Source organism: Paramisgurnus dabryanus, chromosome 22, assembly GCF_030506205.2.
Source record: "Paramisgurnus dabryanus chromosome 22, PD_genome_1.1, whole genome shotgun sequence".
Taxonomy (NCBI): domain Eukaryota; kingdom Metazoa; phylum Chordata; class Actinopteri; order Cypriniformes; family Cobitidae; genus Paramisgurnus; species Paramisgurnus dabryanus.
The window spans coordinates 27,924,535-27,952,499 of NC_133358.1; the positions used below are offsets into that span (position 1 = coordinate 27,924,535).

The 27,965-nt window shown below is 37.0% G+C and overlaps 2 protein-coding genes across 9 annotated transcripts in view; both read right to left on the minus strand.

The window, feature by feature from the left end:
• Window positions 1-27,965, minus strand: part of asic1c (acid-sensing (proton-gated) ion channel 1c) — a 130,043-nt gene that overhangs the window by 15,070 nt on the left and 87,008 nt on the right. For 5 of the 7 annotated variants that reach the window (XM_065258601.2, XM_065258598.2, XM_065258599.2 and 2 more), the window contains exons 2-6: window positions 15,487-15,637; window positions 12,928-13,055; window positions 1,598-1,748; window positions 897-953; window positions 348-501 (exon numbers count right to left, since the gene is read on the minus strand). In XM_065258601.2, the coding sequence (XP_065114673.1) occupies window positions 348-501; window positions 897-953; window positions 1,598-1,748; window positions 12,928-13,055; window positions 15,487-15,637 (641 nt within the window). Of the gene's footprint in view, window positions 1-347; window positions 502-896; window positions 954-1,597; window positions 1,749-12,927; window positions 13,056-15,486; window positions 15,638-24,537; window positions 25,370-27,965 lie in introns of those variants that run through there. The other 2 variants (XM_065258600.1, XM_065258597.1) reach the window with 1 other exon arrangement.
• Window positions 4,884-9,158, minus strand: LOC135746111 (zinc finger BED domain-containing protein 4-like). 2 transcript variants are annotated; one of them, XM_065264616.2, is made up of 3 exons: window positions 8,903-9,158; window positions 5,854-7,477; window positions 4,884-5,762 (listed from the first exon to the last, which is right to left on the minus strand). In XM_065264616.2, exons 2-3 carry the CDS (start codon window positions 7,475-7,477, stop codon window positions 5,539-5,541), a joined length of 1,848 nt encoding a protein of 615 aa, XP_065120688.1. In that variant the 5' UTR covers window positions 8,903-9,158; the 3' UTR covers window positions 4,884-5,538. The 2 variants fall into 2 exon arrangements, with proteins under 2 accessions (XP_065120688.1, XP_065114663.1); XM_065258591.2 differs by having other exon boundaries at window positions 5,854-9,158.

Below are 27,965 nucleotides of genomic sequence, written 5' to 3' on the forward strand. Positions count from 1 at the left end.
GATTCTGCCTCGTTTGCGCGAATTGAGTGTTGCTGTGGGAAATGCGCAAGTTAAAAAATTTGAACTTTGGCGGAAAAACGTACTGCGTTAACCAATCAGGAGCTTGCTCTAGTAGTGACGTGATTACAGGAAGTGAGCCGAGTCGCAGAAGCCCCTCCCATGAAGCGAATTTCCACGTGAATGTCTCGCGGACTAGAAATTCACGCGCGAATGAAGCGAATAAACTCAAAAGTTCAAGCGGCAAACTAGACACGGTAGACGCGAATTTGATGCCTCAAACGCGGCTGGTGTGAACCCACGATAATAAATTTAATTCGTATTGTACTCATTTATAAATGTAAATTCACCCGATATACTGCTCTGTTTTGTTGAACTTCTTGGCGAGATACTTGGCAGAGGCCTTGCTGGGTATTTTCACCATGGAAAGCTCTTTACCGTAACGCGTCATGTTGCAGGGTGTCTCACAAACACAATAATTGTTGTCCTTCTCCACCAGAAAATCTAAACATCAACAATCATTCAGATTATGTGTCGTTATTTGATGTCACTCTTGGTACAAAACATGATTTTAATTTAATCATATATGGGCGGTTTCCAAGACAGGTCCAGACTAGAATGCATGTTTGAGCGGTCTTAATTTAAAAACATCTTGTACTGACATATCTTAACATATATCAGTGCCATTGTTTTGTTTGGAGATGAATACTAGTATTGTTTTTTGTAAGGTATGTTTGTAAAAACTACTTAAAAAGACCTGGTCCTGGATCAATCTAAACCCTGTCGGTGAAACCGCCCAATAGAGTTAAACTATATCTTTATCTCCTGGTAAAGTAAACTGTTTGACATAAGCAGTAAAAGCAAACGACAAGAAAACATCTTGAGGTCATACATCTTACCTAAAGCAGGATCAGCACAGTCTTTATACTGCTCTGGTGTGCAGACCGTAGACGTGCCTGTATGAAATATCAGAAGATTAGAAAATTGGTGGTAAACCAAGGACATTAAAATAAATTAAATGAAGCATTTGATGAAAATTAAATCAATACTAGTTATAAAAGTTACAGAGAAATTTATATTGCATTAAATATATGAAAATTGTTTCTGGAGTGTATCTAGTGGGAAACGGTATAAATGTTATAACTTATATATAGTGCTTGACAAATTTATAAGACCATCTGTCTATATAATCTTCTAGCATTACGAAGTGCTTTAAAGTGGGCTCTTTAAGATTTCTTGAGATTTTATTTGAAACAGGAGTGATGATTGTCAAATCGAATTTGTGTTTTTATGTCCAAATTTGAGGCGGCACATTCAATGAATCAAGCGTACCTTAAAACGTTTTCTATTAAGGACCGCAAGTAAATAACTGTAATTGGGAATCTGTTTAAAAAGTGATTACCATTTTTCCTACCTGTCTTGTAAAACCACAAATTCACAAACAACATTATATTTTAGCATTAGAAATACTACTAAAGAGCTTGCACTTACGGCTGAATTTACCTTTATAGAAACCTAAACAAATGATTTTGCATTGGTCTAATTCATTTGTTAAGCACTGAATATTACTATGATTACAAAACAAGGTGGTCCTTGACACCTGGCATATGCACCATCCTGCAGTTGCAGTTTTCTAACAGGTAACGAGTCTCGCAATCGATGCGACAGCCTGTGATACTGTAGGTGGAGAAATACTCTGAATCCATGGCGGAGGATCTGCAGTCGCCCCACGGAGGTGGAAGATACTGGAGCTGGAACATCAGGTTTTATTCATTACTGACAAGACAAAGCAGTTCAATAATAATGCTAAGCAAAGCCAAAAAGATGGTGCAGCAATCAAAGGACAAACACTGGAGACCATCAGCTGAATGTAAGAAACCCACAGTGCAAAACGTGTGGTGCATATAATACATAACAGACAGAATAAGGCACATGGACAAAATAGAAATTAAGTTTAGTGAAACTTCAGATATAAACTGGAAGCAGTATTAAGACCATTGTGATTATCTCATTTACATATATGTAAAATAGGGCAGCAAACGAATAATCACGATTAATTGCATACAAATTAAAAGTTTGTGTTTGGCTAATTTATGTGTGTACTGTGTGTAATTAATAAATACATATAATTATTAAATATTAGGGTTGTCAAAATTAACGCATAACCCAAGTTCATTTTAACGCAACTAATCTTATTAACATGCGATTAATGCAACACACAACTTCTGTTTGACCCTTGGTCTAGCCCATAGTTGGATAAATTGAGACGCAGCCTTACTGTGCGAGTTCAACGATTTGCGCAAATAGATTACATACAAAGTCAATGCAAAGACGCGATCAGACGCATCCTCCCGTGGGGCAATGCGAATGACGTGATATGGGCAGTGTGTTGCGCTAATCATCTTAAACGCATTGAAAATATTCAACTCGAATGAAAAATTAGCATGACACGAAGTTAAATCCCGCGAGTAATCCAAAGCGAGTAACGCGATGCCCCGCGTTTGGTGTTTACTTAGCATTAGACAGTAAATGTGACTCTGTGCTGTTGGAGTTTTTCATAAAAAGAACATTAAGCCCTCGTCTAGTGAATCCAATGCTCTAAATGGTCGTTGAACATCTAAAATTATCTCAATTTGTACGTTTTCTGAGAGGTGTACTGTCCTAAATGCTAAACTAATACACAAAGGTTTGTTGTCCATCCACTTGTGTGTCTGACATTTTGGTTTGGGTTTTTAAAACAAAGGAATTGTAAAATAGAGTGCAGGACATGTTAAATGATGTTAAAATTATTATTAAGAGAGATAAAGTTTGCCACCTGTTTGATGTTAAAAAAGTTATTAAAAGCGACAAGACTCGTGAAGCGCATGCACACAGATATACCCCAATATATACACAGAATTACAGTTTTAAAAATATATGTTTTGACAAGAATTCACGCAGATATAATCTGTTATGTCTTAACTGAATGTTTGGTTAACTGTTGAGGAAAAATATCTGATGTGTAACATTTATATTCGATCCTTGCATTACAGTAGATCTTAAAAGATTACTTTTAAAAAATCCAAATAATCCAAAATGTTGATGTCTTTCTTTGTTCAGTCAGGAATAAATGCAGTTTTTTGAGGAAAACATTCCATGATTTTTGTTTTTCAGTTTTTCAGTCCTTTGAAGCTGCATTGAAACGGCAATTTTAAACTGCATTGAAACTGTAAACTGTTGAGGTCCAATAAAGTCTATTAAATTGAGAAAAATCATGACATTGTTTTCATTAAAAAACGTAATTTCTTCTCGACTGTTCAAAGAAAGACATCAACATTTTGGATGACATGGGGATGAGTAAATTATCTGGATTTTTTTAAGAAGGTGGAGTAATCCTTTAAAGCTACAAAAGTTTAACATAAATTGATATTGTTTTTGACTTTGTGTTTGCCAAATCTATTAGTTTTAATAGTTAAATCTATTTAGTTTTATGGATGTGGTAAATTTTGTGGTAATTTTGAATTTCTCAAAATTAACTTTGCAGACTCTGTCAACTTCAAACATGTGTGATTCTGTCATGTTTTGTCAGATTCCAACAAATCATGCATTGTTTTAAAGTTTTTTAAAAACTTCTTAACACGCACCGGCCCGGCGGCGGTCCCTAGGGGGCGTTTTTACGTGTTTTTGTACTTTGTTTAACATCAAATATTCAATCAACAATCATAAACTTTGCATTATTTGAAAGTTTAAACACTCAAAATTCATGTTCTGAGCTTATTTTTGCAATCAATACACTGGTGTGGAAAGGGTTACATGAAATGCAGACGGAACGCATATAAAAATGGGTGTGGGTACTCACATGTCTTGCCATATGGTTCTGATCATCTCTGACAATTCCCAAAAACTTCAACGTACATTGCAACGTAAGGGTCCACTCTTCAAAAAGCATCCCACGTTTTAATCCAAAACAACGAAAAATAGTGATAAATCCAGCAATACCCTCCTTTATTTACATCCGCGCGTCCGCTAAGTATGATCGATCATGTTTATTTTCTATCAAATATCGAGTTTTATCAGTGAAAATCCATCTCTTCCTGCTTCGTTAGACTCTTCCGATAAATATCCCGCCCTATTTTTCTGTTTTGTTCAATCAGATAAGGTTTGACAACTCAAAATGAATCGGGAACACCGATTTGCCCAGACAGATGTCCTTCAGCTAACCATAGGCTTTTGACTGGATTACGCCAAAACAAAGCCAGCCAATGCTTAGCCAGCAAAGTTTTGATGGGCAGGGGTAGTAACCAATCATGAAACGATTACAAGGATTCAAATTACGTCAGTAAAGTGTACTTCTGCGCAAATCTACAGAAGCGCATGGAGAGGAATGCCCACGCCCCCTCCCTGCGCGTTTGTTTGTTTGGGTAGCATAGCAGCCGGCTAGGCTCTCCGGAGCCGCTGAGAAACCTCTCAAAGGTTAGATATAACATCTCCATTGTGGATTGTCGACTGCAGAGGACTTGTTTGTGTTGAGAGTGTTTTGGAGAAGTTGATAAAGAGCATGATCGCGGAGCAAAGATACAAGATTGGATATAAACGAAACCGCGTCGTCGACGAGAGATGGACCGGACTATGAGCTCAGCTGCGCTCGCTTGGATAAAGTAAGTGGATTCTTTTGTTCATTAGTTATTTTACGTTACATTTCTAGTTTCTTGTTAGCTGTTTTTATTATAAAGTAACTGTGGAGATGACTAAAATACGAGTTTTACATGGTTTCATTTTCTATGACATGTTATATAAATGAATCATTTTTATAGCTATATGAATCAAATGCACAGAATATACAAACTAAAAACAAGATATGTGGTGGAAAATATGAGTATTACCAGCTGAGAAATATAGGTTATTTGTAGAGCCCGACCGATATGGATTTTTGGGGGCCGATGCCGATATTAACTCGAAAAGAGCCGATTTATAAGCCGATATTTTGATTTGGAAAATAAACTGGATATTAGACCCATTTCCTATAAACTGCACTTACACAACATTCAATAGCAAAATATCTGCCTGTTCTATGTATGTGGGCTGTATAAACCATTTTCCAGAAGAGATTATGTTAAAAAAAAGGCTCAATGACTAAACAATTGCACGTCAAAAGTATATATTTTTTAATTATCAAAAAACAGTATGGTTTTAAACATTTAACACTTTAACTTCCAGATGAAGCTGGTTTTAACAGTCTGTGAACTGTAAATAAATTATAAAGTAAAAGAGCTATACCAAACTAATTAAATATTCCACAAAACCATGTCAATGAATTGAAAATAAAATTAAAATAAGTTAAATGTATAGCTACATAAGTACATATAAAATAAATAAATATAAAATAAATAATACCAAAATATAATTAAAACAATGTAGAATGTTCTCATATACAACACACAGGCAAGAGGTTTTTCTCCTTCACTACTTTTTACAAATTATACTTTTAGACTTTAACTCTGTCTTGCTCTGAACTTTAATATTTGAACAGTGTTTTGAAAAATGTCTTGAACAGGGTGCTCCTTAGTACTGCCAGTTGAGAAGTGGCAGGTTGTAGTACAGGAAGCACAACATCTCTGCCTTGGAACCTGTTAGAGAGCTCCTCCTATCTTGATAGATGCCCCCCACAGTGCTGAATACCCTCTCACTAGGGACAGATGAAGGTGGAGGAGTGAGAAACCTTCTGGCCAATGGAGCCAGAGTCTGGAAGCGGCCAGCGTTTTGCCTCCACCACTGCAGGGGGTCACCTGATGATTGTGATGACAAATACAAATGTTATATACTTAATATACAAAAGCATAACTTAATTTGATATCACTGAAAAATAAATAGTGAAACCTGTTTTGCGATCAAGAACGGGCTCTTGAAGATACCGATCCAGCTCCTCGTTCAGACTCTCAGACACCCCTGTCACTGTTTGCTGGCTCTGCAACATGTCCTCGTAGAGATGGTCAAGCACACTCTGCTTCTGGTCTAGGGACTTCTCCATTCTAGGTTTCTTTGAATATCCCTCGGCATCCTTATGAGTGGCTTCTGAGCATGCTTGATGTTGTTTGTCTGCCTCTTTTTCAAGCCAGGTTTTGGCCTTCTTGGTTGTGCTGTCAGAGAGGGGACGCTGTTTGTAACGAGGATCCAGCACACAGGCCAGCACTGCTTCTTTGGACTCTGCAATCTTGGAAAACCTTCTGGTTAAGCTGTCGAGCATGACCTTCCTCAAAGTCTGAATTCCTCTAGTTTCAGGACCCTGAGTCTCCAGAAATCTTTTCAAAACCTCAATGGTGGGGATGATGCATGATGCAGATGCATCAGACTTACTCACTTCTAGAGTAATTTCCTCAATTGGTTCCAGTGTGTTAATCAGCTTTTCGACCAGGTCCCACTCCTCCACACTTGGACATGTAAAATGTCCAAAGTCCCCAGAGTAGACTGTCAGTGCTCTCTTTTGCTCGTGCATCCTTTGGAGCATATGCAATGTGGAATTCCATCTGGTTGGGCATGCCTGGAGAATGCGGTGTTCAGGTAGACCAACATCCTTCTGAATTTGTTCAAGCCTCTGCTTGGCAGGGACTGAATGACCAAAATGGGTTGCACACCTCTTCAGTTTGGCCAGGATGTCACCTACAGCTCTCTGTGCCTGGAGGCCATCATTCACAACAAGCTGGAGAGTGTGAGCACTGCAGCTGAGGTCAGGCATCTCCACCAACCTCATCGCCTTAACAACATTGGCTCCACTGTCCCTGAGCACCAGCAGCACACGTTCACTGTCTATATCCCACTCGGTAAGCATGTCTAAAAACAACTGTCCAATGTACTCACCAGTGTGAGATCCACTCATGGCTTTCACATTTAGGACAACTTGCACCCTGTTCCATTCTTCATCGATGAAGTGAGCAGTCAAGCTCATTAACGACTCAGTGGACCCTGACCAACAATCTGTTGTAAATGCAATATGCTTTGCATTTTCAACAGCCAAAAGCTCCTTTATCTTGATCACCACTTTTGCATGCACATGATGCAATTTATCTGTGCGATAAAACTTTTCTGTCTTCAGAGTGTACCTAGGCTCTGCAGCAGCCAGCAGCCTTCTAAACCCCACACCTTCCACCACAGAAAAAGCTTGGATGTCTGTCGCTATCATCTCCATTACTTTTTTGTCCAGGTTTTTTGCCCTTGGATCTGATGGACCCCATTTGAGTACCTTATCAAATGCTTGTGGCAGGGTAGGCTGCTGTGTTCTAACAGAAAGAGTTTTTTGTACCTCACTCTGCTGCTGTGCCTCTTTATATTGCTCACTGTGTTTGGTTTTCAGATGAGTCCACAAATTGGAAGTGTTTTTCTGCTTTGCTTTGACAGACCCCTGGCTTACATTAACTGCACATATATTGCAGATCACTGCATTAGAGGAATCTTTGGAGAAGTAGTCCCACACTTTGCTGCTACAGCGTTCACCTTTTTCAGCCATCTGTAGGGCAGAAAGAGAGACAGGGAAAGAATAAGCATGTGTAATATTAATTACTAGGGCTGGGTTTCGATTCAAATTTCAAGAATCGATTCGATTCCGATTAGGACCGATAGGGGTGCATGGAATCACCAAAAATCTATTCCATGAGTCATTTTATTAGTATATTTCATGGTATACATGTTTTTCAGTTTTTTGGATTATAAAAATGTGCAGTTATTTGCCACTCATTATAGCTTTTAACTGCTCACCACAGTTTTAAAATATGGACAATTTAAAGTTAATAATGTTAAAGTGAAAAGCCCAGAGGATAACAACAGATTAAGTCTTGATATACAGAATCTTGTTTTTAATTGAGTTATAAATTTTATAGACTATTGAAGCTATAGTATGCATTGTATTTTGTATTTATGCATACATTACATTAAAAATAGGCAGTATGTAAAATGAACAGGTATAAATTTATGCACAAATCTATACAGACAGGATAAATACCTGTATATATGAGAGACGGAGCTCTATATAGATATTATGACGGGTGCTATGATGTGATGAAGTCTGTTTTAAGGTCTTGACGCTCTTTACTTTCTATTACACGTTAACATTTGCGTCTCTTTCTCGTCTTTCTGATCAAAGATGTTTGTACTATAAGCAAATTAGGCGTCAAACTACATCGCTCCAGCAGCGCACGTGTCACTGATATAAACGCGAATTTTGTCTTAGCTTGCTTAAAGTTCAGAAACCTTTACAACTATTAGCATTATGTGTAAGAAGAACTCTTTATTTGGCCACCCGTTGCACGCGCCTCAAGAAACATCTGCCCGTCAGAGACCGGCTGCATGAGCACAGAGGGAGGGAGAGAGAGAGAGAGTTTGCTGGAGACCCGCGGTGGATTCACTGCATGGCGCTTATTATAAAAAATTACACAAATAACTCGTTCATTTGTTATGAGTGGATTATTTTATATGGCGAATGGCGCTTCACATTAAAAAGTCACTTGAGTGTTAACATTTGCAAGCCTTAGAAACACGTGTAAATGATAAACTTTCCCTGTTTAAATATGCATATTAATCCGCGAATCGCATGCGAGCCGAACCGCGGATCGTGATCCGTACGGATCACGGATCAACTGCGATCCATCACAGCACTAATAGCAAGCGTTTAAGAGCCTGCTACAAAGGAAGCTAATGTTAGTGTTAGAATAACGTAACAGTTGTTGTTTTTTCGAGGCACGCTGTACATAACTTCTAGTCATTGACTACACGCGCCCCCCTGCCACAATTACGCGGTCATTATGTGGGAAACACTGCAGATATTTAGAATAAGTTAAACGCTAACGTTATAGTTTGACCTCTTATTAACGTTCGCGCTCTTCCACTGATAAACATGGTATTACAGAATATTTAGAAGTGATAATGACAGACTCACCTCTCATCCAGGTGTAATGCTCTGCCACTGGCTTGGCTGATAGCTTTCTTCTGTAGCGGATTCTGGCGCTGTTGTCAACTTGGGAGTTGCAGACCTCCCTCTGGTGGGCAAACTATGCAACACTCATAACATGAGTGAAGCATGAGACTCTGTTTCTCATGTTTTTTTATCGGCCGTTATAAACGCCGATGCCGATTTAAATGCAATTAGCTCATATCGGCCGATAATATCGGCCGGCCGATATATCGGTCGGGCTCTAGTTATTTGGCAAACATAAGACATTTGTAATTATAAATATATTCATGTAATGTGTGTATGTGTGTATGTATTATGTTCATGTATATTACATCATAGTTTCTCATACAAATAGTTGTATGTCTCTAACTTTTGACTCAAACTAAAATCCTCTCTTGCTTTGTGTGTGTCTGTGTTGTGTTGTGTTGTGATGTAACAGGTCTTCAGCTGACATCCAGAGGAGGACTGGAATCTGGAGTGCATTCATGAGCGACCACATTCAAAATAGCAAGTATTTTGTTATAATGTGCAAATGTTTTTTTCTGAAATAGTTTTTTCTATGTGCTTTGGTGGGCAGAGAAGTTCTGAATTGATATACATCATGTAATATGTAGTCCTGACTCATTTTCTTTTGATAATCATGTCATTTTGTTATCATGTGTATATTTGGAGTTTCCAAGTGCACTTTTTCTGAAAGGACGCCTGGACTTTTTTGAAATAAAAGCTCACAGAAACAACATTTTTTGGAGTATCATTCTCAAATTTGAATCACAGCATGGTCAGACATTCAGTTTACCTATATGGTGTCCCCAGGTGTCTCAGATGACCATTTCATACCTTTTTTGCTAAGTGAATGTTATTTAAAGAAAAACGGAAGTCATTTAATGTATATTTTACCTTGTTTTACTCTGTTTCTTTACTACTCTGAGTTGTTATGACTATTAGGCAACAATATTTCAAGTGTCTAGTTTCAAACAAGACCAGAATTATGAATATAGACCATAGGGTTTAAGAGCTGCAGACGTTTTAGTTTGGAGTTGTCGTTTTTCAGAAAATGCTCAAAAATAGAAGTGCTGGCTAACAGGTTAATAGAGAATGTCAAAATATAATAACTCATTTTTAAAACAATTGCTCATTCCGACTCAATTTGCCAGCACATGTCACAAATGATGCCCAGCAAACAGAAATGGGGAAAGAAAAGGGTCTTCTAAAAAGAAAATTCATAAACCAAACAATGGCTGATGGTTCTGTCGAAAATGTAAACAGGCTGGTGTAAACATACATCTATATTTGTCCACATCTCTAACAACAGATAAAAATGAATAAAAGGTTAATCACGAGTTGACAATCATGCAATTAATTTAGATTAAATATTTTAATCGATTGACAGCCCTATTAAATATATACAGTGTTTCCCACAGGATTTTGAGAGACTTGTGGCGGTGATGACGTCACACGCTAATTAGCATATATGTGACGTCATCACGTGTTTGCGTTTGATCGAGTGTTGGCACCAGAAATATGTTTCACTTCTACTCTTTGATTTGTCACGTTATATTGCATTTTAACACAACTGATTGCTATTATTTACATATTATCAGTTCTGTTGTCAGACATAAAATGAGCAGACTATGGCCCTATTCGGACGGGATTAGTTTTACGGTTGTAATTTTACCACAGGGCGTCTGTAATATTGATGGTCAATTCGGACGGGATAAGAAGTCTCTGTAAAACATTCAGAAATGGGAGGGGTAACTCGATTGTGCAGCAGGTCACCTCTCTCGTCGTCATGTGCACTTTGCTTCTTGATATCAACATGACACAGACGAGAAAAACTCGAAACACTGTGTTTAATTTCAGTTTGGGGAGAACATCCGTTTCAGGAACAGTTCTGTACCTCTGAGAAGTGAATTTGACTTTTTGTGTCGTGTTATTCAGGAACTGACTTGCCACTGACTTGTTTTTTCTCCAAGAATGCAAGTAAATGCTTAAGCGCTTTAATATTTGAAAAAAAAAACCCCGCAAAATAACAGGAAATTGTGAAATGTACGTGTATGTTTACAGCTGGTCTATAAATCACCATACATTTACATTGAGTCTTACTGCTGTTGCTCTTCTCATCAATGTCTTGTATGAGCCCTTTTTTATTTAAATGCGAGTTTTATTGTCGCGTATAGCGCAGACAATTGGGCGCAAATTCAGAAATATTAGAGAATACACAGTAACTGTTACACAAAGTTAATACAAAACACGTGCGCAGGCATACGACATCATAGAGAGGGAGAGAACGGGTGTGTGTGTGGGAAACACTAATGCTAACCTTTCGTCAAGTCATCGCCGTCTTCTCTGTCAGTAAAATCTGTGACTGTTGACGTTTACACGAAAAAGAAAGTATACATTACGGAGGAACGGACATTGAAACGCCGTCACCTTTTCACTGTTATGTGAGAGCGAGGGAGAGAGAGAGAGAGAGAGAGAGAGAGAGAGAGAGAGGCGCGCGCTGCATGCAACATAGAAAGGGAGGGGCGCGCTGGGTGCGTTTTTAAACAGTAAAATATAAATGTAAATGGGGATCATGAAAAATCTATTTGTGGCGGCCAGCACTGATTCCGTGGCGGTGCGCCACGAATAAATCAACGTATGGGAAACACTGATATATAATTGTTACAGTAAGTAAACACATATAAATGTAAGAAAAATATTATATATGCATATTTGTTACATTTATATAGTATAAAATAAATATATCTATACACACACACACACGTTAATGTTTCCTAAATGTATACATGAATGTTTGTGTATTTACATAATTCTTACACACAGTACACACATATTTTATGAAAACTTTTATTTTGTATGCGATTAATCACGATTAATCTTTTGACAGCAATATTTTATATATATATATATATATATAGGATATGTCTGTAAAATAATTGTAATGGCTTCATTTATTTAAATTATAAACGATACTGTATATCTGTATAGGTATGTTACACTATTTTTGAATCTCTTGTGCGGCCTGAATGGTTTGTATAAAATTATATAAACGCAACAGCCTGTCATAATGCAGGTTTACGATGTTTTCAAACCGCTTTGGTTTTTATGAAGCAGGAGGAATGAGAAAACAGAGGTAAACTGAAATGAAGATGGTGAGCGCGAGTTCGCCAGCAGCGTTTGATTATTTTCTGCTGACCGGTCTATTGCTAAAAGTCGATGAATGAAGACGTATTGATTTTGGCGTAAGATTTGTCTTCATGGAAAAAATTGATGACTGCACAATGCAGGCAGCTACAGTACCCAAATAAACACTTTTTTTGACCTCCCGCCAATTGACTTTCCCTAGAAACCAAAATAACACATTTATGATTCGTCACGTGACCTCTGTGCACACTGCCATGCATTTGAATAAACATTTATTGCTTCAATAGATGTGTTCAAACTCAATAAACAGCTCTATCTCAGCTGTCACTCCCAATGTGTGCCAATGGACATTTCGAGCAATGTAGCGCGCATAAAACATTTAAACTAAACGTAGACTGAACCATCAGCCAATGTCGTTTAATCTTTAAATACGGTCATTTTGAAACTTCTGGCATTGGCCGAGAAACATGACGGCCATTATGGTTGAAGTAAATATGGCATTAAAAAGTTTATTTTCAGCAAGTTTGTGTACTGTATGTCTCATTTGTATATTTAATCTCCAGTAAAACTGTTTGCCATTGGTGTTTTAGTTCATAGTTCAAGTTAAATATTTATGACCCTGCTTGTGAATACACAGCTAAAGCCATAGCCAATAAAATCATCCTAGATAATGTAAAGATTGTGTTAAAATATAACTTTGATATGTTTAATATTGACTGAGTAAGGTTTACAAATTTCCAAAGAGTTTGATGCTCCTACTCTCAAAGATGTTATGTAAAATCAAACCGAACACTTATCCATGGACCATTTGTGATGATGTCATAGACGTGTAGTAAATGTGCAGTATGTGTTGCATCAGGTACCAGTTGCTGCTGACAGGACACGAAGGTTTGGAAACCAGGCGCTACACCGAACCCCAGTTGATCTATGAAAGGCGGCTCATCCTGGCTGTGGATTTGAACTTTGATGCCAGCTTCATACGACGTTTCATCTGTCGGGACATTAAACAAGATTATTTACAGTACAGGGCGAGATTAGATGTCAAACCCATAGCCTCCAGCTAAAAATAATTACTTTATAATGAACTTTATAATTACTTCATACAGAATGCCAGTATGTATTACTGTTCTGGCTTCACATTGCCTCTGGATATAAAGTCCCCTCTTGAGATTAATCTATGATGATGATTTATTTATATGATATGATATTTAGTTGCATATGGTGCTGTTATACCCCTTACATATATATTTCATGCACAATTAGATTTTGATACCGACTGCATGTTTGCTTTCATATTTAATTTAAAATGCACCATTATACTGTAAAACACAGCACGGCACAAAAAAACAAACAGGGTAGCTCAAAGCGGCAATGTGTCTTGTGTTAAAATGGTTAAAGCGGTGTAATTTTGTTATCTTAGCAGCAAAATGCATACATACAATTTAAGTTACATTATGCTAATGTTTGCCTTAATTCCTGCTGTATTCATGAGATGATAGATATACCTTGTCTTTTTAAAAATATACATTTTGGACATAACTGAAATATAATTACACAGAGAACCTCAACACTATGTATCACAGCTCATTAAGTTTCTTCTTCTGGTGTTATAATCTAATGATGAGATTTAGACCATTAGGGCTCTATCTTACACCCGACGCAATGCAGCGCAATGCGCGACGCAAGTATCTTTTCCTAGTTTCCACCCTGCGCAATTATCATTTTCACATAAATGACATAAATGAGGACTAATGATGAGACGTTAGAAAGTGCAAAGAGCTGCTTCACCTGTAGCCTGGTAAGTAAATAAATGCTTTGCTTTAAACAAATGCATCTGTTTTTAAATGTTTTTTTTTTAATGCTACCTCACGGATTTATTGTATATGATGACTCTGTACCTGTGGATGTGGTGAGATGAGAAACATTTTTAATTAATGCTTAAAAAAAAACAGATGTCGCTGTCCAAGTGCTGAAACGTGTGGCGAGCCGTTTGTAAATTCGTTATCTCCTGTTTGTTACAAATAAATTATTTTTAGAGTACAAACTTTTTCTTACATACTTGTAAATTATTTTTTGATGATATTGGATAGCCATACATTTAAAGTAATTAAAATCCTGCTTTTTTACTTTCATGACTAAAAGAAAACGGGTTTTAAAGGTTTTAATAAAAAAATAACAATTACAATATAAGTGAAAAACAACACAATTACTTAAAATTAATCTTAAACTGGGGATCTTGTTCCTCCACTTAGTTTTTCAGTTTATAAAGTCCGTCATCCAACAGGCTTTTAAAGGGGATGAGAGCTGAGACTCTCATTGGTTTATTGCATGTTACGCCCAAAATACTCCCATTACTCATTAAAAAAATAGGACCAACCCTTTTTCAACCGTGCGCTCGGCGCACAAATCATTTTCCTCGTCTTAAAATGAGCAAAAGTGGATTCGGACACGCCCATTTAGACGTTGCGCTGTGCGCTTTAGACAATGCGCTTAGATTGTTAAAATAGGGCCCCTAAAGTTTGATTTCACTCATTAGCAGCATTTTTATTATCCTTTAGATTGAAATATCGAATTAAAAATGCACCCAGTGAAAACAGCATTTTCAATCAACTTAAATATAAATCACAAAAGTTTTTATGCTCGGGTGAGGTGGTTTTTCAGGTAATTCGAAAAAGGAATCTGTAAATGCAGAAATTTTTTTTTTGCAAGAGGTCACCTGACGTTCTTTAAAGGATTAGTCAATTTTCTTAAAACCAAAATCCAGATATTTTACTCACCACCATGTCATCCAAAATGTTGATGTTTTTCTTTGTTCAGTCGAGAAGAAATTATGTTTTTTGAGAACAACATTCTAGGATTTTTCTCATTTTAATTGACTTGACAGTTTTAATGCAGTTTAAAATTGCAGTTTTAAAGGACTTTAAATGATTTCAAACGAGGCATAAGGGTCTTATCTAGCGAAACAATTTTCATTTTTGGCAAGAAAAATAAAAAATATGCACTTTTAATCCACAACATAATTTAGTCTCGACTGAACAAAGAAAGACATCAACATTTTGGATGACATTGTGTTGAGTAAATTATCAGGATTTTTTTTTTAAATGGACCAATTCTTTAAATATGGTGCGGTATGTTTGGTTGAAGGACACGACAGAAGAGGTGTGTTTTACTTCATGTGATGTCACAAAAACCTAAAGAATATGACATTAAAAAAAGAGTGATTCTGATTTCCTTTGCATGTTGGTCTGGGCGTTACCGTATGAAGTCAAACATCTCCGTTACCATATTTTTTGGTATGACATATTGCGAGACAAGAAAATAATGTTTTAGGCTCATGATGTCAGTTAACAGTCAAATAATGTTTTTTACGTTATCACAAAAAAATGACCGACTTTTTCACCGACTGGATCACATTTGCTCACCTGTGTCGCCCCAAACAGGCAGATACTCATCCTGTTGAATATCCAACATAATTTCCAGCCCGTTCCCCGTTCCACCTTTTAAAGTCGTCAGTAAGGGGTTTCCATCCAGACCCGAGTTGAATGTGTAGCATTTCCCGTATCTTGTGTAAATCTGTGGACAAAACATAAAAAACAGCCATTAACTTACAAATACCTAAAAGCATCTAAAGATGATTACCGAAACTATTAAATAAATTCACAACGTGTTGGTCATGTCCGTATATTCAACAAATGGATTTTTAGTGATATGACATCAACTACAGTAAATAACCGCTTCTGTAGCTCAAGTAATAGCTGCCTAATACAGCATGTGATGGTCTTGGCACAGTTTTGACATTGATTTAGTAAGAGACTGACCAGAGAGATGAAATCAGTCATGGTTTCACTGTGACACTAATGAGAGATAGATCTCATTTAGCTTTAGGGCTTCGACAAAGCCTATTTGAGCTCAAGCTCTCTGATCAACACGAAACAAGCGGGACTTTGTCTGCATGCAAAATACGGTGACACAAAGATGAGGCTATAAGGTTTTATTTCTTTAGTAAAACGAGTGATTTATGAATGCAGAATAAATGGGGAAACGCAGCAGCTAAGATCAATATCTCATTGCCTCTCCTTATTTAGGGTAAAACTTTATATCCCAATGGTATCCCAGTTTAATGTGCAAAAACAAGCAGTTTTGTCTGTATGCTCCGTTTCATTGAGTAACACAACATAATGACACACACACCAGACAGTAGTATTGTAATATTACAGTATATGGGTGATTATATAATTGCAGGTATATTTGGGCGTCCAAACTTAATTTTTTCCTGATTTTTTTAAAGGGGACATATGAAAATCTGACTTTTTCCATGTTTAAGTGCTATAATTTGGTCCCTGGTGCTTCTATCAACCTAGAAAATGTGAAAAATAACAATACAGTTTTGGTAAACCATTCTCTGCAAGCATGTGAAAAAATTGGTCATTGAAATTTGGCTCCCCTTGTGATGTCAGAAGGGGATAATACCGCCCCTTAATCTGCACTATCGAACCACAGCACTGCCATTTAGTGCAGAGATCAACACACACATCACATATGTACTCTGGGACACCAAAGATTTAATTTCGCATTTCATAATTTGGTACTCATTGTCATGGATCACAAGATGTCACACACACACACACACACACACACACACACACACACACACACACACACACACACACACACACACACACACACAACTGGCAACACTCAATGCAGTCTTTAACCTTCAAATTGCGCAAATTTAAATAGCAAATTAAAAATGTTGCCAATGGAAAGACTGCTATTTCGCAAAATCTCCCATGTGTCTAAAAATGTTTTTACGCACAAGTGACATAGTTTTAAGGGAGTTTGAAAATAAATATTGCAAAACTGAGATAGACGTGTACAAATATGAACATGCGTAAAAGTTTCTTTAAAGATGGCACAGTTTGGTTGGAGGGCAAGACAGGGTGCATCTTAATAAGGTCTGCGTCCTTCGAAAGAACGGATTTGGAGGCCAATGACGTAACTGGGCCGCTACAAAGGCTGTCCGAATTCGAAGGCTCCTTCACATGCAGCCTCCAAATGCGACTTTTGTTTCCCCTGAAACTAACAGATGGACCCCTTACTGCCTCGACTATCTCAAGATTCAATGCATGCCTGTGATTTCTGGGTATTTTAAAATAAACATTCATACCCGTAGTTAAATAAAAGTGTATATTTACATTTAGGGTCCTTGTCACTGTTTTAGTATTATAAGTGACGTTTTAATTCTGTAAATTAATATCATTGCTGCAATAGTGTGCATGATGCATTTTACTTTTGTGTATTTCTAAGGTTGTTAAATTTGATATACTGTTGGGTAGTTTAAGCCGCATCATATTCTCTAAAATAAAAGGGAAAAATCTGGCTCCATATTTATTTAATAAAATCTCTGCTATGGTGTCCCGCTGACAGATGCGAAGGATGGGAACAGCAAGTGACGCAACTCTCTCCGTAGGCTAGACCGTCTCATTTCAGTTTGCTTCGTGGTCTTCAGAGGATGCAGCCTTCCACATACTTTCAAGGATCCAGCCCCTAAATTGGGACCCACAGAAGAGGTGTGTTTGACTTCATGTGGCATCTCAAGAACCAACAAGCCAATGACATCAAAATACCCAAGAGCGATTCGAGAGTCGACTGCTCTGTATGCTTTCAAATCTTTCTCACCGTTTTTTTTATGTCATCCACATGTTGGTCTGCGTGGTGCCATATGAAGTTGAACACATCCATCGCCATGTGAACAAATCCATATTGTGAACAAAGTATGTTTTAGTCACATACAGTAATATTGGTTAATAGTCTTGGTTTAAAAGTGTTTTAGCCTTAAAGGAAAACATCATCGTTTTCAATATTTTATTATGTTCTTACCTCAACTTAGACAAATTAATACATACCTATCTTTTTTTCAATGCGTACACTTAATCTTTGTACAGGCGTCGTGAATGTGTTAGCATTTAGCCTAGCCAAACATTGCTATTTCGCCATACAATATAGTTCTCATTTTTATCTGCTTAAAAAAATCGGCACGTTTTATTTTTCTGCCACCATACTTACTACTCATGTAAGTACTCATGTAAGTACTCATGTAAGTACTCATGTAAGTACTCATGTAAGTACTCATGTAAGTACTCATGTAAGTACTCATGTAAGTACTCATGTAAGTACTCATGTAAGTACTCATGTTACTACTCATGTAAGTACTCATGTTACTACTCATGTTACTACTCATGTTACTACTCATGTTACTACTCATGTTACAACTCATGTTACAACTCATGTTACAACTCATGTTACAACTCATGTTACAACTCATGTTACAACTCATGTTACAACTCATGTTACAACTCATGTTACAACTCATGTAACAGTCTTAAAATGGGGAAAACATGGAAGTGTTTGGTGGCCTTAAATTCATCACTGTTTGGATCCTAAGGAATGAATGGAGCTAAGCTAAATGCTAACACATTCACGACACGCTGTACAAAGATTAAGTGCACGCACTGAAAAGATTTAAATTGTCTAAGTTGAGGTAAGAACATAATACAATTTTTAAAAACTGCGGTGTTTTCCTTTAAAAAAATACTCTGCATACCCCCATCATCACCTCACCCAGTTTGGGAACGACTGATATACTTCACCTTTAAAAGCACACAGACCAGCAGTCTAATCATTCACTATCAAAGCTACAATCACTGTTAATTTTCCACTTTCCTATCACACAGCGAGATGCGAGGTTGAGATGCATTATCTCAAAAATCGCAATTAACATAAAAGTGCTTAGACCCAAACTAAAACGTTGTCAGCATGCAGAGGCATTATGGAGGCATTGTGTACACTGTGCAGAGTTCATGCGTTACCAAAACACACAGAATGAGCACATTGTATCAGAACAATAGTCAAAGCCTCTCTCTTTCCTCGATTCCAAAGTAATTAACTTCATTCATCCTAAAGTGAAGCACATGGAGCCACAGGCAAGAATTAATTTGGACTGGAATGATTTACAGCTTTGTGCATGTATAATATGCGAGCAAGTGCAGTTTTTTCCTGAAAAGAAACCATGTTTTTTTGAAATGCAAAGATTTTCATGTGCTAATACTGGAAGGGATCTTGGGATTAAAGGAGGTTGAATGGTTTCCCATCTGATAATGAATATAAAGTGGATCAAGATATTGAGCAAAGGAGTTCAGCTAAAGGCAAATTTAAACACTTCTGTGCAAGGCACCCGCCGCTTTTCAATAATTCATGAATCTCCACCCAGAAATTTGTCAGAGTGCCTCAGAGTTTCTGTGCCGACTGATGTTACTGAGACTTTATCCTGGAGGGTTACTTTAAACCATCATCTAAACCTACCACACATCTCTACGCACGATACTGCTGATGCTTCAGAGTAATATTATACAAAAATATTTTGTAAACAAACTATTAGAATTAAGCACTTGACATACTCTATTTGGCCAAAATTGTGCTAAATAGCACTAAAAGTGGTTCAGTGGCTTATAATCATACAGTAGTGGCGCTTTTCCATTTCATAGTACCCCACTGGTCAGGTCAGATCAGCTCACCTTACTTTGGCTTGGTTAGCTTTTCCATCGAGTTTAGTAACACTGCATGCAGAGTGTGAGGGATTATAAACGTGTCGTTATATTTGCGCTGCGCCAAGTGCTGTAACATCATACAAGTGGGAGCGTCGTTGGAATGCTATACATTCCCATACATTCATTTATTTCTCAGTCCGCCACAAAATCTAAATTGACGACCACAAATAATCACTATTATCACTCCCTCTGTCTGACATGAGAGTTTGTACAAACACATGTGGCATAAGTCGACGTGCTCCGCTGAGCCTGATTTAAGTTGCTAAATGCCATACATGCGGACGTTCGTATTGCGAATATGCCGCCACCAAAAGTCTAGGAAACGCTGGTATGGTGTTCCTGATTCTCAGCCGGTGGATGTTTTTCACAGCTAAAATGGAGTTTTGGGAAGTTACAACAAAGCAACAGGTTTGCTCGAGACAGCGCTAGCACGAATGTAAAGCAAATCTTGCGTTTAGCATAACGGTTCTCTCAGACCAATTAGTGATCTACAGTGTTTTCACGTCACGTTTTAGTATCAGCTCAGCTCGCTTGGAAACCCAACCGAGGTAGTACTAAAAAAAGTATCGGGTCCTACGTACTGTACCCAGTGGAAAAGCCCCCAAAAGTAAGCTGACCCGACCCAACCCATGGGGTACTATGCAATGGAAAGCGCCATTAGTGAATCACATTAAGTGCTATATAGCACAGATGTAGAACCATAAGACTATAGCATGACTTTTGGTTGTACATTGCACCATATGGTTCTACATCTGTGCTATATAGCACCTAAAGTGTTAAACCACTTTTAGTGCTATTTAAGATCATTTTTTTTGAGTGTAGGAAAATATTCACATACTGTACAGGTGTATCTTAGGAAGACCGTCAAGAACATGTCTGGGTCATGAGAAAATAACAAAAAAATACATTTTAGCCTAAATAATTAGTAACTGTAATTAAATTTTTCCTTGAAAAAGAAAAGTAAGGGTTAATTCCATCCCTTATTTTTCCAGTAATTTAATTACAGTCACTTTTGATGTAATTGAATTAAATACTGTATGGACTGTAGAACAAATATAATACAATAGTGGATTTAACATCAAAATTAAAGGTTAAAATTAATGTTTTTTTATGTATCCTTTTCACTTTAAATTTTTTGGTGAGTTAATAAGAATAATGGTGACGCTCTAGTCTAGATTACAATTCTCACTATTAAAGGAATAGTCTACCCATTTGCCATATTAAACTATGTTATTACCTCAACCGTGACAAATTAATACATACCTATCTTTTTTCAATGCGTGCACTGTACAGCGCGTTATGAATGTGTTAGCATTTAGCCTAGCCCCATTCATTCCTATGGTACCAAAAAAAAGTTTTATTTTGTGGCACCATACTTACTGGTATAACTCCTCATGTAACAGTCTTTAAATAGGGAAAACACGGAAGTGTTTAGTGGCTTCCCTGTTTGGTACCATAGGAATGAATGGGGCTAGGCTAAATGCTAACACATTCACGACGCGCTGTACAGTGCACGCATTGAAAAAAGATAGATATGTATTAATTCGTCTAAGTTGAGGTAATAACATAGTTTAATATGGCAAAAGGGTAGACTATTCCTTTAACTTGTTGGTTATTAGCATTAATATGAGATTTCAACTCTTTATTAATACTTAAAAAGCACATATTAATGCCTGATTCTGCAAAATCTTATTCTACGTCCTTAATCCTACTTAATCCCAATACTTAACTTTAACAACTACTTTAAGTGTTAATAAGCTATAATTAGGAGTATATTGTGGAAAAAGTAGTTTATAGATAGTATAAAGTGAGAATTGGACTTTAAAAAGTGTGGCCAGAATAATTTTTGTACTTTTATATGATTTATTCGAGCTTTTTTCGAGAGTAATTTTTACAGTAATCTAATTACATGGTTGAAGATGTAATTAGTAAATCATTACTTTTTTGAGTAACTTACCCAACACTGAGTGGGACATTATTTGTCTAATAAAAACACACTTGAGAATAATGGTAAATACTGGCCATACAGTAACACCATCAGAAAGAAGTCAAAAAATGGTAATGGTCCATAGGGGTCACTGGAGTGGTACCCTTTCAAAAAGAACACCTTTGCCCCTAAAAGGTTAATATTAGTACCTCAGAGGTGCATATACTGTAGGTACCACATGAATACATATTGTATACCTAAATGATACATATTAGGACCTTTTTAAAGGGTACTGCTCCAGTGACAGCTTGAACCTTTTTTGAGGCACACACACGCCAAGCACACACACACACACACACACACCTTATGTTGTGTTGTTTTTATGTTGTGGCAGTTTTTACACAGAAAGTGTCCCCATAAACATGTTTTTTGCTTTAAAAATCCATTCCCATAAACCACATCAACCCACACACACAGAAGAAAATACAAAACTGTTCTGTTTCTGGGATGGTACCCTTCCGATTTGTACATTTACAGGTATACAAATCGTAATATAATGTTGTACCTTTTTAGGTAAATTAGTGTACCATTACACGTACAGTTAAATGTTTTGTACCCCTAAATGTTTTGTACCCCAAACATTTAACCGGTACAAAATTGGTCCTTAACTCTTTCACCGCCAGTTGCCAGCCAGCGTTTTTCATGATTTTTACCAAAGTTTAATGCCTTCCAGAAAATGTTCTTCTTTAAATATATAAACATACAATATACCAAATGAAAGAACAGACCCTCTGCTTTCAAAAAAAAAAAAAAAAACGTTTCATCCTACCTTCAGTGGTTCTTTTGTAATCAGCTTTTGAATATGGGTAGGTTTCTGCAAAAACACCACATTTTGAGCAAAAAGCTGAGATAATTCCATTTTTGTGACGGACTTTTCATAGAGATCCCGTTCAGAGCGATCTTTAAAACAGACACGGACATGCAGCCACTTGCCATAGGGCAATACTTCCGGGTTTAAAAAGTTGCGGTAATAGCGGTATTGCGGAAAGACGGAAAATCTCGTCATTGGCTGGGAAGCGTTTTCTCTTAATTGACGAGATATCTCGTCAATGGCGGTGAAAGAGTTAATAGATACACAATAGGACTTTAGGGTATAGTATTGTACCGCAAAAGGTACAACATTTTAATGTAGTGTAGTACTTTTATAGTACTTTTTTGTTTACCACCCCTGTGACAGATAAGGGACGGTTTTAACAGTGCAAAAATTTGTTGTCAGTATTATATTAACTCTTTCGCCGCCTGCATTTTTTCACGATTTTCTCAAAAGTTTAATGCCTTCCACAAAATGCTCCTTTTTAAATATATAAACATACAATATATGAAAAGAACAGACCCTCTAGTTTCAAACAAAAAATCTGTTTCATCCTACCTTCATGTGTTCTGTTTTATCACCTCTCAAAATATGTGTAGGTTTCATCAAAAACACCAAATTTTGAGCAAAAAGCTGAGATAATTCCATTTTTGTGAAGGACTTTTGATAGAGATCAAATGCAGATCGATCTTTAAAACATACACTGATATACAGCTCTTTGCCCTAGGGCAATACTTCCGGGTTTTATAAGTTGCGGAAGAGCGCCACCTGGTGGATAATAGCGGCATTGCAGATTGACGAGATAACTCGTCAATGGCAGGGAAAGAGTTAAAAACCAAAACCTGGTATGGCAATTTTATGAGCATTTCTAATAGATTTTACATAAAAATGCATTTTATGCATTATGCAGACAAAGGTTTTGACAGATATAGAGCTGGTAACATTGGAAATATCTTCAGTCTAACTTTCTAATCCATTTAAAGGTACAGTGTGTACATTTTAGCGGCATCCAGTGGTGAGGTTGCGAATTGCAGCCAACAGCTCAGTCCACTGCTTACCCCTCGTTTTGAAACGCATAAAGAAGCTATGGTAGCTGCCACTGGAAAAACATATAATTGACAGAGACAACTTAGTAAAAAAAGTTTGTCCGTTAAGTGCTTCTGTAGAAACATGGCAGCACAAAATGGCGACTTCCACGTAAGGGAAGATATGGAGTGTCTATGGAGATAAAAACGTCTCATTCTAAGGTAATAAAAACATAACAGTTCATTATAAAAAGGTCTTTATACACCCCTGATAATATAGTTTTTATATATTATTTTGTATTTCTGTCAAGAAGAGATCCTTCTAAAAATTACACACTGCACCTTTAAACGCCTTGTTTGTGTGCTTTACTCAAAACATGCAACTACTTTTGGCATTGTTACACAACAAAACACACTATATAATAAATAAATAATTATTAGTGATTATTTTTGGCTCCAAGTGGTTCTATGGCTCCATGAAGAACTTTTCTACTTCTTGGTAGCGAAAATAGTTTTTTTTAAGGTAGAAAGACATGTTTTTTAAAGAACCTTTCACTGATTGGTTCTTACGGTACCAAAAATGGTTCTTCTATGGCATCGCTGTGAAAAACCTTTTAAGCACCTTTATTTTTAAGATTGTAGGGGGTGCAATTTTGGGTTACCTAAAAAATCTGTCAATGGTTCCTAAAAGTAACAAACTACAGTATTTCACTACTGTATAAATAACTTTTTGTAAAACAGAAATTTTATGTTTCTGTGGATGTTAAAGGCTCTTTATGGAACCATAAAACCTGACAAAGAACCTTCCAGGAACCTTTATTTTTAAGAGTGTATTCATTGCTACGAGTGATTGCTTTAATTCATCAGAACGCCTGACTTGATTTATTGGCTCATCTTGAGCAATAAATGTCGAATACGAGTGTTGCAGATTAGCCAAGGACAACTTTTGACAGTGATGAAACGGGTTACACTTTAAAGTGAGCTCATTAGGTTAACTATTTCTCATCACGCCCACTGAAATAAATTCATGCTTGTTTACATACAGGGGTGAAGTTCTTGGAGGTGCAGTTTTCACCACGAAACTTGCATTCCAGTAGCATCTCATCTAATTGGTGCCCCAGCCTGTCAATCATCTCAGAGGTGTTGATCTGAACGTTAGGAGGCGGGGTGAAGTTGGAGAAGTCAAGCAGTCGCAACAGTTTTTCTTTGTGTCTGCTGTGCTTTAGCATCGAAACGCTCTGTCGGTTGACCGTATGGTTCAAGTGCATGATGTCCATCCAGTAGCCACTATAGTAGAGGTCAGCCGTTGTGAGCCTGGATACACGAAACAGATTTTGGTTGCAAAACGTGACAGCCGGGAAAGTCATGCTGCGCGTCCAGACCATGTAGATCTTCGTGACGGCCGGATAGGAGAGAAGATAAAGGATTCGATTCCACGACCAGGTAAAGAGTAACCCGAAACAAACAAAAAGGGCTAGAAGCCAAAGCATTCGCTGGATTCTGGATTTCTGGGGGGAGAATACTTGTTTCAGCCCATGGATTTTTGTTCGAAGAACAAATGCTGTTGTAATATCAGTAAGATTGTGGTTTAGTGTCATCTCGAGTTTTTTCCGGCGTCTGGGTTTCTTAGCATCATCATATAGAGAGTCCTTGTTTATCATCATCTCCTGATTGGAAGTTGACATCTCCTTTAGTTAAATGACGATATTGGCAACAAAGTTTTAAAATGCATAATGCTTCAATGCGTCCTCACAATCCATCAGGGAATTTTATTACAGAAAAAAATTCATTCATATTCCACTTTTTTCCATGCAAATACAAATAAAATGATTTTTACATTACCAAGCACCGGATCCAACGCTCTAGAGATTAAAAAAATCCTTATTCCAATTTGTACGATCCTCAGGTTGCCCGTCTGATCTGTGATTCTCAAGGCATTCGAACCAATGACATTAAGTTTTCTGCTCAGATCTCGGCTCGTCTCTTCTTCATATTTTTGAGGAGAACTGTGTGAAGCTGCCTGCAGATTCCTGTTGCATTTCTCTTTGTGTGAGAGAGCTCAGCCCCTCCCAATCCTCTCAAATTATTCAGTCGATGGATTTGCAGCAGGCACACACATTCATTTTTTCCAGCTTCTTGCAGTCTTGAATCGAGAAACCCGATGATTTTGATGTACTACTTGTATTAAAGTAGAAGAATGATATCCTGCAATACCAAAATCTTGCAAGAGATTCCCGCAGGCACGACAGCATTTATCAGGCTGCTTGATTTTTCACCTTATTGAATCTTTGGGGTCTTTCCAGTTTATTTTACATGAAGATGAACGATATTTATGTGGCACATATACTAATGATCATTTTAATGTGTGCTTTAATAAATTCACCCACCTCAAATGAGATGAGACAAGCTGTTGTTTTCCTGCATGTCACATGACAAAAATAAAACGGATACTTTGAATGCATTGATCTTTCTTTATGAGCAATTATTTGCTGACACTTGTTCTATATCTATATATCATGCATGGTTTAAATTGTACAAATGGGGTCCCAAAAGTCTGAAGCGACACAGAAAGGAATAAAAGATTTTGAATAATGTATCATATTATTTGATTCGTACAAAAAGGTCAGATCGTCTCGCTTCCACTGAAGACGGTCTGTTGAACCCTTACGTGTAATACATGGATCATCAGGTTTATACAAACGTCTGGAGTTTATGCCAGTTCAAGTGAGACATACCAAAACTTTCTTCAACTTTATGGAGTATGAACACAATACCATATGATCTATAAAAAAAAGTTAATTTCAGGCATGACTGACATTCTCAGCTTCCATGATTCTTTAAAAAAAACATCTGGCAGTGGACAGGATCATGTAAATAGGCAAATGACTTCATAAAAAACACGAGGGAATTTTGGACGGCAAAATCCCAAAAACCTTATTCACCTCACATTTATGTAGTTTTTAGATACATTCAAGATGTATTTTGTCTTTCCACATGAACGGCACTGGAATACCAGCATCATTTATCAGACTTCTCTAACAACCACAGTTGTTAAATAGCTTTTTGCATAAAGTCTGTACAGAAAGCAAAAAGAGAAATTTACATTTTGGAGATGCTTTCATACAAAATGCAAGTTACACTGCAAAAAATGATTTAAGAAAATATTTTCTTAGTATAAATAAATTCAGTAAAAATATCTTAAAAATTGATAGCAAAATGACCCAAGAAAATAAGTCTAGTTTTTAGACCAAAAATATTACATTTAAGTGATTTTGTGCATAAAACAAGCTAAAAATCTGCCAATGGGGTAAGAAAATTTACCCCATTGGCAGATTTTTCTGCTTGTTTTATGCAAAAATCACTTAAATTTGATATTTTTGGTCTAAAAACTATTTCTTGGGTCGTTTTGCTAATCAAGAAAAAGCATCTTAATTTAAGAATTTTTAGATATTTTCAGCAAAAATAAGACAAAAATACTAATAATTTTTTTCTTGAAAATCATTTTTGCAGTGTACAGCATAGTTTTTATCAGTATGCGTCTTTTCAGGGATCAAACCCACAATGTTTGCACTGCTAATGCAATGTTGTGTCATTGAGCTACACTGTTATCCTAGATATTGTCTTTACCTAAAATTTTAGGTGATGTTTACATCATTGTTTGAGTTTTGGACATCTTAAAAAAATATATTAGTTAATTTAACTTTTAAGCGTATAAAATTAATTACATTAAAACATTCAAGTGAAATGAATTTAAAGGGGCCATGGCATGAAAATGTTAGCATTGCCACTTTGTAGGTGTGAGCAAAAATAGGTCATTGAACTTTGGCTTTCATTATGATGTCATAAGGATATCTTATTAGAATAATACCGCCCCCTTAATCTGCACTATCCAACCACTGCACTGCTATTTAGTGCAGAGAGAAAGAGAGAGAAAAGAAGGACTTGACAGCACAATTGAGTTTGAATTACAACAAACCACCATCATTGTGATCAGTGTTTGCACTTCATCCGCTCATTTGCATTTTAAAAAACACACCCAAAACGGCACACTTTTGCTCAAACCTACAAAGTGGCAATGCTAACATTTTCATGCTATGACCCCTTTAAAGGTCCCGTTCTTCCTGAGTTTTTTCAGCTTTGATTGTGTTAACCGTAGGTGTGTTCGAGATCATCCGGCGCTGCACAGACCGATCGGCGAGGTTTGCCGCTTGCAGTCGAGTGAGGAACTGAAGACGGAGCTGTCAAGCCGGACACCTGCTGCTTGCCGTAGTGACGTATGCGCCGTGTTTCCTTGTTTTTAATCGCAAATGAAGTGAATTAGATGCTGGATAAAAACAAACCTTTTAATAAAAAGTTGCAACCAGAAACATTATATATCGAATATTTTAATTGCTGCTTATATTGTATACCCGAAAATAACGGGAAACAAGCCTATATTATTAAAATACCAATAGAGTTTGCTATTTTCATT